We start from the raw sequence: 9,243 nt of genomic DNA, 5'->3' as shown, positions 1-9,243 counted from the left end.
CCTGCTGAAAGGCAGCTGAGCAAAATAATTACAAACATCTATTTCAGGGCCAGGTTGCCTGGACTCAAATCCCAGGTCTGTCGCTTACGAGTTGTGTGGCCTTGGGCAAATTACTTAACCTCTCTTTGCCTCAGTTCCCTCATAGCATAAAAATGGAACCTATGTAAAGTGCATGGAAGAGTGCCTAGCAAACACTGTATGTACACCCTTGTTTATACACATATACCACCTACTGTTATTATCTGTTGATTTTAAATGCCAGCTCTTCTTTGAAAGCTAAGCACCCTCCTCTCTAAACCCTCTTCCTGACGGCTCCATCTTGCCAAGTGACAGCAGTTTATTTATGAGTCACCCCTGGTACTCATCGTACCTTACACTGCACACTTCAGTGTTCTCCACTAGACCTCCAGCTTTTTAAGGGTTTAGCCTTTTTCATCTACAACACCTACTCCTTCACACATAGAAGGTTAAATAAATCTCTCACTAGATTCATGTACTAAACAAAGAACAATACTTAAAGTATTACAGGTATTCAATGCTAGACTCATATATATGTTTACCTGGATTTCATCCACGAGTCTCCCAATGACACCCATAGCTGCCTCTCATCGACATTGACAGTGTAACTCAAGAAATCGATTGTGTCCTTAGTCAGTAGGGGGCTGAGTACTGAACTGGCTAGTTCAGGACCTCCTGTTGCCTGCACAACCTAAAATGGCAACAAATCATTTTTTAGCAAGAAGATGATGATTATTTGTACATTTTCAAAATGTGTAGATTAAAAAAAAAACATGATAAAAACAAGCAGTTTTTATATACTCAAATCTTCATCCAGATCAATCTTTCCAGCCCAATGCTGCCTAATAATCTAAAATGAAAAGTTAATAGTTTAACAGCTTTCACAGGATGAAGGAGGTGGGTAGACGCTTACTTGAGAACAAAACCTACCCTGAAAGCCTGGCATAGTGATTTTTTTTTTTTTTTTTTTTTACGTCCAAGCCCTATAAGCTCTAATAAATAGGCAAGGATAACTGAGAGGGACAGTAAAGAAATATTAAAGATCTTTGGTTGAACATTGGGAATAGGGAATGGAACAAAGGAAAGTAGATGAAAGGCTATGGGCCATAGTTCCCTCTGAAGATTGTAAGTAGGCACACATGCCTGCGTGTGTGCTGTGGGAACGCTTGCGTGGAGATGCTGAGGATACAGGGAGGGACTCACAAGGTTTAAAGCCACTAAATTTTGTCTGACTGGTAGCAGGCCCTGAATTAATGTTCCTTTCCATCTCTCTTGTCCAAGTGAAATGTCTGGGACTCGGCAGACAGAACATTAAAAGAAGCAATAGAAGTACCATGTTTGGGAGACCATTAATAAGGAGTCATTTTTGAAAAATGAAAATATAAAATAAAGCAATGTTTTCAGATACATAGCCTGATCACAAAGGCTAATTTTTGTGTGTTAGGGAAACCAGTCCCACTATTTTATAGTTCTACTCTGTGTAATGTCTAGATACCTACTTATGATCTGTGAAAGACTTGTGAAAGGAATGAGAAGGGGTGGCAAAAACTGCTTTATAAACAACACTTCCTAACACTCAAACTAAGATAGTATCAACTGTGTTGAAGAATAAAGAATAAAAATTTTGTTAATGAGCTAGCATCACTTTCTTTGCACATGGATGGCCTTGATCTAATTTTTAAAAGAGCTTAAAAAGCAACAATTATTCAACAGTAACTAAACAAGTAGAAATTGGATACTCTATTTATAGCAACAATGTGCGGAAGCATTCATAAATTATTGATGTAGGCTCGGACTTTCACCTTCCAATTGCGTATCACCCAGTTCTGACATTCATGCTGATAAGGTTACGTACTTTCCTATGTTTGTAAGCAATATTCATTTCATATTCTACTTCAGGTCTTGTCTAGTTACCCTTGGGGAAAGAAGGATGAGATTTATCCCTTTTTGTTACTTGGATTCTTTGTCTCATTTTTTTCTGATAATCAAGCAAAACCTATGACAAATACTTGAATTTGCTCCATTTTTTATAAAGATTAAAGAACTCAGTGACCATGGTCTTCATATGCTCTAAATCAAATTAGTGAAATTTATCTGCTTCACAGTTACCATTCTTACCCTTTAAAAAAAATCATGGAAATAATCACACTACTAACAATTATCATTGCTGCTATTATTATTCTACAAAGCAATTAGTTGCTCTTTTGACAGGATGAACCATTCAAAACCACTCCACATGGGCCTCCCAGGTGGCGCAGTGGTTGAGAGTCCACCTGCCGATGCAGGGGACACGGGTTCGTGCCCCAGTCCGGGAAGATCCCACATGTCGCGGATTGGCTAGGCCTGTGAGCCATGGCCGCTGAGCCTGCGCATCTGGAGCCTGTGCTCTGCAGCGGGAGAGGCCACAGCAGTGAGAGGCCTGCGTGCCGCAAAACAAAACAAAACAAAACAAAAACACTCCACACATCCCTGTCTTGGCCCATCAAATAGGAAACTCTGTCCTCCGAGAAGTATTTAAAAGAAAGAGATTCTGCCTTCTTTCCATTCCTCTCTCACTTGCCCTCTCCACAAAAGGAGGAATGACCTATCAAATTTGTGGTCTTGTGGCATTGTAGAAAAGGGTGATTTGTAGCCCAGTCTCTTTTGGAATCTGTCAGTGTGTAAGGCCAACAGCTGTTCCATCTGCTTTCTGTTGTCATGCTTTTCCCAAATCCCAGCACTTTTCTTTTTGCACTCAAATGTTATTTCAGCTAATTCTCCCAGCTGTCCTGTGGACAAGATGGTGGTATATGTTAGCTTGGAAAAACCACTATTAGACCGTTTGCAAATATAAGAAATAGAAAATGGGAAGGGAAGTATATTACTGCACCTACTTCATTAAACGTATAAGAAAAGAGCATACCTGGGTACTGAAAATCTAGAAAATGTAAATGTGTATCTTGGATCCCAGCCTATGAGACAAGTGGTATAACCTTTTGCTGGAAAAACTCATGGAAACATCCAGCTCCTTCACAAAAGGCATTGTTCCCAATGCACCATTTTGTTATCTTCAAAAATTATACCTTATGTAAAAAAACACATGTGCAAGGGGGTTTTCCGGGGGAAAATCTGTATTATGTACGTATCACTAGACCTGGCACACGTGGGCCTCCCAAAGACTGCTAACTGTCCCCCTAGTATCCATTCTCTTCTTCTCCCTTCTAGAAAGAGAAGCCCCTACATTTTAGGTGGACACATAGCCACTCTGGTGGAGACTACATGCCTTTGCTGTTAGGGATGGCCATATGAGGGAGTTCCCGCCAACTGGATAGAAGCAGAAATTGTCTAAGTTTGGAGTCACCTCCTTAAAGACAATTCTTTGCCTTTGTACTACTGTTACAAGGACAGGGAGGTAAGTCAGCTTCCACCATAGAAATGCCTGACAGAGTATCTCAATTCCTCCTCTTGGAAACAGTTTCTTCGTTTGGCTTACAGAACACCTACCATGATATTCCTGTTTTGCTTCTCCTGACTTCCTGCTTCTCCTCACTCTTCTTTGCTGGTTCTTCTCACTCTCCAATCACTGAAATTACCTAAGGCTCCATCAGCCCTCATTCTTCTTTATTTATCATCACTCCCTTGGTGACATCATCCCATTTCTTGGCTTTGCATGCAGAGGATTTATAACTCTAGGCCTGATTTCTCCACTGAACTCCAAATTCATACATTCAACTACCAAAGCAAATTTCTCCCTCTGGATGTAAGTCACTTTTGACATTGTCTGAAGGGAATTCCTTACCTTCTGGCCCAAACCTGTCTTCTTCCCTATCTCAGTTAATAATTAGTCCATCCTTCCAGTCTTAAGCCAAAACTTTGGAGATATCCTGGACTCTCACACAACACTTCCAACCTACCAGCAAATCGTGTTGCTTCTGTCTAATAACCAGAATGAGGGACTTCCCTGGTGGCGCACTGGTTAAGAATCCACCTGCCAATGCAGGGGACACGGGTTCAATCCCTTGTCCGGGAGGATCCCACATGCCGTGGAGCAACTAAGCCCGTGCACCACAACTACTGAGCCTGCTCTCTAGAGACCGTGAGCCACAACTACTGAGCCCGTGTGCCACAGCTACTAAAGCCCACATGCTCTAGGGCCCGTGCTCTGCAACAAGAGAAGCCACTGCAATGAGAAGCCCATGCACCGCGACAAAGAGTAGCCCCCGCTCGCCACAACTAGAGGAAGTGCGCACACAGCAACAAAGACCCAACGCAGCCAAAAAAAAAAAAGAAAAAAATTAACAAAGTAAATAAATAAAATAAAAAATTAAAAAAAAATAACCAGAATGAAATCTCACCACCTCCAATGTTACGTGGTCCAAACAACATAATCTCCCATCTGGATTATTTCCATAGCCAGCTCAGTCCCTTCTTCCCTCAAATTTCTAAACATTGCAGCCAGAGCAATCCTTTTCAGCTGAAACCCCTCCCAAAGTGTCAAAGGTTTCACAGTCACCTATAAAGACCAATAAGATATGTCCTCCTGTTTGCTGACCTCATCTCCCTCTAGTTGAGATCTCCCCCCTCATTCTATTCAAGTCACGGTACCTATTTCTTCCAAGAACATGACTTGTATGTTACCATCTCAGTGCATCTGCACTAGCTGTTCTCTGTCTGGAATTCTCTTCCTTCAGAAACCCACATGACTCATTCCTCACTTCATTTACTCAAATGATACCTTCTCAGTAAGTCATTCCCTTAACCAACCCTATTCAAAAAGTGTAATACTCCACAACACACACACACACACACACACACACACACACAAACACACAGCACTCCCTGTTCTCCTTCTCTGCTGTATTTTTCCACATAGCATTTATTTTGGGTGAATTATTTATATATTATTTAGGTTATTGACTGCCCCTCCACACTACAACATAAGTCCCGATAAGAATTTATGTGTTTTGTTCCTATGCCAAGCACATAGCAGGCTCTCAGTTAATATTTGTTGAACAAATGAATGAATGAATAAGTGACTGAATCAGAGATAGCTCAGGAGATGGAGGAACACCTCACTGAAAGAAATCTGGACCTCTGAGTAACTTCACGGAGCAAAGACATCCATCCAGCATTGGACTCCTCACACCTAGCTTATTTAGTGAGAAAGAGAAAATTTTCTATATTATTCAAGCATTTATATTACATACTAGTATATACTGAAACACTAGTATCCAATAAATCTTTATTTCTTTTCATTTCCCTAGCTCTATCAGAGACATCAGTTTCCTCAGCTATAAAATAAGGTGTTTGGACTAGATGATTTCTAAGGTTCTTTTCAACTCTCAAATTTCACATCCTCAGTGTTCACAATAGATGGCAAAAGAAATAGTACCCATGCAAGGCAATGAAGAAAAACTGTCTAGATAATCTAGACAGACACGTGGGGTTGAAAACATGCTAAGAATAATTACTTTCTTAAATTAATAAAATCTTACCATATTTAATGGAGTAAATAAAAAATGAACCAAATCTGCAGCACTAGGATTCTGGATGTGAGACTTCAATTTGGCCTGTAACATTAAAAAGTCAGGCAAACCTATTACTATGATGTACTCAAGACAAAGGCAGACATTCAAAAAGGTTCAACATAGACTTAAAGAAGAGGTTTTTACTACTAGTTTCAATGTTTTGTATCTTAATTAGCAAGCGTGAGTTAGATTAGGAGAATTTCATTTTAAAAGACTGGAGTCATTCTTTTCTGATTAAATCTCTTAGATATACAGATTTTTGCAATCTGCTCTTCTAATTAAAGGCAAATCAAAACACACATACAAAAAAATCTATAACCACAATTTAATCTCTTAATTTGATCAGGTACATCCTGGCTAGACTTTGATCTCTTCCGTTTGTTTCTCTTAATTGTATATAAATAAATTTCACTTACCAGAAGGTTAAATCCATGTTTAAACTTTTGGAAACAGTCAACAAATAAGTCAGGAGGTGGAGGTTTTGCCCTCAGTGTTAAAACACCCTCTAAAGAAATAAATGGGAGGAGGGGTAGATGAGAGCAAAGTTCCAAGAAAACTTATTCAATGAAAAAAATTAAAAAACACATTTATGTTTGTAAAATTGGATGATCACATCAGATATCATGCTACCTAGTTACCCTCCCACATCTCATAGTCTGACTGTAACAAATTAAGGTGATCCAACATTTGAAATGGATTCCTCTACCCTTAGACACTATCAGATTACTCATCAATTCCATAAATTTATATTGTAGCCCTTCTATGTACCAGTCATTGTGCTTATCACAATGAAGGCTATACAGATGTATAAGTTACTCTTAAAGGCCTTAAAATCTATAGAAGACATGAATCAGATAAGTAACAGAGATATGTCAACTGAGAGCTTAAAAAGAGACTACAGATGGGGAAATGTATTCTTGAAGATGTTTCACGGGGAAAGCAGCTTTTAAGATGGGATTTGCAAAGTTTGTTCCAGGGCAACTTGGTAAGAAAAACATCATGGTTGGATAAAAACAGCATTAGCAAAAACATGGAAAAAGGAAATTGCATGTACATGAAACAACAAACATAAAAGCAAAGAAACATGAGAATGGAAAAGCAGATCAAGGTTAGATTGTGAACGACCTTGACTGCCAGACTTCAACCGCCAGAGTTTGACTTATATCAATAGAACATGGGATTAACATGCTTTCCAGAAGAAGAATGAAGTGACCAACTTTGAGCTTTAAGAAGACTGTCCTCATAGAATGGAAGACTAAAGCCTTGAGGCTTGCTTAGAAAGCTGGGTAAAAGATGAGGCACCTTGAAGCAGTGCTAGTTATGAAAATGAAAAGGGAAAAAACTGGGTACAAGAGACTGAAAAAATAAAATCAATGTTGGTTATAAGCTAGAGAATGGACTCATAAAAAAAATCTATGGCTTTGAATCTGGATGACCAAGAAGATAGTATACCCTTCGTAAACAGTACAAGAGGAGTAATTGGTTTGAGACATCAGAAAGCAGGAATACTTGATTTCAGAATGTATGGTGGTGAGGTATATCCACATACATCCATCTAAAAAACAAGTCTACAGGTCATATGCTTATGATATAGACAGAGCTAGAGAAAGATTTGGAAGTCATGTGAAATAAAAGGAATATTTATTTACTATTCCCTTATATATTTCAATCTATACCATTTTGTTCCATAATTATAATTTTATACATTTTGAGGCCATTTTAAATAGCTGAACCACAGCATACTTAAAAACTGCTTGTAGGTGACCCAAATGTACTGTTTGGTGTTTTGTGATAAGAAATTAAAATCCACTGACATTTTAAACTATTTTAATGAGAAAAGTCAATCCTTTTATTTAACAAAATAATGAGGTTCTATATTTACAATTAAATAAATTCAAATATGTGAATAATGGTGCTATGACTTTCTTTAACAGACATTACTTTTATAATGACTAATGAAAACTATAGACAGATGGTCACTACTGAATCTCAGAGTCTCTGTAATTTAGGTAAAGTGTCCTAGAGTCTTTCTCTACTGTAGCCAACTTGGGACCAGATGGACTCTTCCCCAGGCTCATCTTAATCTCTATCTACATCACTGGTGCTATCTCAAAACCAGAAAAGGGACCTTGGTCCCTGGTCAATGGAGTCTTACTGAACAACTCAGAAGGGCAGAAACTCTGCCTAGCACTGGCATTCTGAATGGTCTTTAGAAGGTTAAGAAAATCCAACTTACCTCCTGGTCCTTTCTTTTTACCTTTCTTAGTTTTCTTCCTTTTAGAAAGCTCAGAAAATGCTTCAGCTGCTTTTTGGAGTTTTGTGATAAAAAATTCAATGTCATCCAAAATGTGGTTTAAGATTTGCTGGAATTAGAAATTACAGAATAAAATATAAAACAAAAGAAAACTATTTTTGCCTTAGCTGTATACTGTGAAGGAAAATCAGAAAGTTAAAAAAAAAAAAAAAGAAAGAAAGAAAAGAAAAAGGAACACCTCCCACATGCAAATTTCAGGTTTATCACTAATTCTAAGAAAAAGTTTTGAACTATATATACCTGTGGCTAAAGTCTAACATTTACATTTTTCTTTAGCTTAATTTTGTTCTGTTTTCAATACCATAAAGAAAGCATTCACAATATCTATTCAGATTATTAATTATTTTCAATTACTCTGATTTTTTTCATTGTGTTCGCCCACATAAAGTTAGGGGAAAAATTTCCAAGAAACAGTTTGTTAGAACAGCACTGAGCATTTCTGTTTTTCTAATAAATTTTCCAGTAAAGCACTGACAATGTTACTTCATGGAATTAAAGGGCTCTAGAGTGTTATGATAACCTAATAAACACATAGATAATCTGCAATAATAGGCATTAATAAGCATTTCTTCTGGGTAAGACAGAGTTAATGATGCACTATGCTTTCAGAGATCATGAGATCAACTTTAATTATACTATATTGTATATAATATTATACATATTATATTATACATACTATAGTCTTACTTGACTTTCTCTTTTATGTGTGAAACTTGACATTCTTTTAACTAAAGAGTGAAAACTGAGATTAAATAAGCTTTTAAGTATTAAATAAAGTTTTAAGTATTAACAAGTAATACTGTGATGTAAAAATTAAATTCCAAACTTCAAATTCCTCTAAATATTTGTTTCCAAATAAGCTGAGAACATAAGTAGAGTATAAAAAGTAATTATGCTGATGTCATATTTTATGATTATGTCACAGGACATTGTCATTCTGCAAGGAAATTACTATGGAGAAATAAAAATAAATATAGCCTTATCCTTTATAAAGCATTAAAATGTACTTATCTACCCTTAACTTTTATCTTTGGGGAATTATAAAATATTTTAGAGTAAATGCCAGGAAGACAAATTTAGAAGACATTTCAATCATGGGTTACAAACTATGAGAAAAGAAAAACCCCTCAAATCTTGATAATTCAGCTTAAATTCCTCTGCAAACCAGTTGATATTCTAGTTCTATCACAGCCTTAGTCTACTAATTAAATATTGGCATAAAGGCAAAAATAGTTTAAAAAAATAATTCAAAGGGCATAACCACCACTGGAAAGAGAAAATATAGTTTCCACAAAATACCTTTATTTAAATCAACTTAATTTTCCCTGTTAATAATTTTTCCTTTAAAAAAAAAGCCAAAGATATAAAGATGACTATTTCACTTACCACATCTCTGTCAATGCG

General features: G+C 37.0%; 1 protein-coding gene across 1 annotated transcript in view; it reads right to left on the bottom strand.

The window, feature by feature from the left end:
* Positions 1-9,243, bottom strand: part of EPS8 (EGFR pathway substrate 8, signaling adaptor) — a 70,401-nt gene that overhangs the window by 38,549 nt on the left and 22,609 nt on the right. Inside the window, exons 8-12 of the mRNA XM_007454617.1 lie at positions 9,226-9,243; positions 7,762-7,888; positions 5,942-6,030; positions 5,493-5,567; positions 561-709 (exon numbers count right to left, since the gene is read on the bottom strand). The exon at positions 9,226-9,243 is cut by the window's right edge and continues 38 nt beyond it. Coding sequence (XP_007454679.1) covers positions 561-709; positions 5,493-5,567; positions 5,942-6,030; positions 7,762-7,888; positions 9,226-9,243 — 458 coding nt within the window. The remainder of the gene's footprint in view (positions 1-560; positions 710-5,492; positions 5,568-5,941; positions 6,031-7,761; positions 7,889-9,225) is intronic.

This window comes from Lipotes vexillifer, unplaced genomic scaffold, assembly GCF_000442215.2.
Source record: "Lipotes vexillifer unplaced genomic scaffold, Lipotes_vexillifer_v1.1 scaffold911, whole genome shotgun sequence".
NCBI lineage: Eukaryota > Metazoa > Chordata > Mammalia > Artiodactyla > Lipotidae > Lipotes > Lipotes vexillifer.
This window is presented reverse-complemented; position numbering and strand designations above follow the sequence as displayed.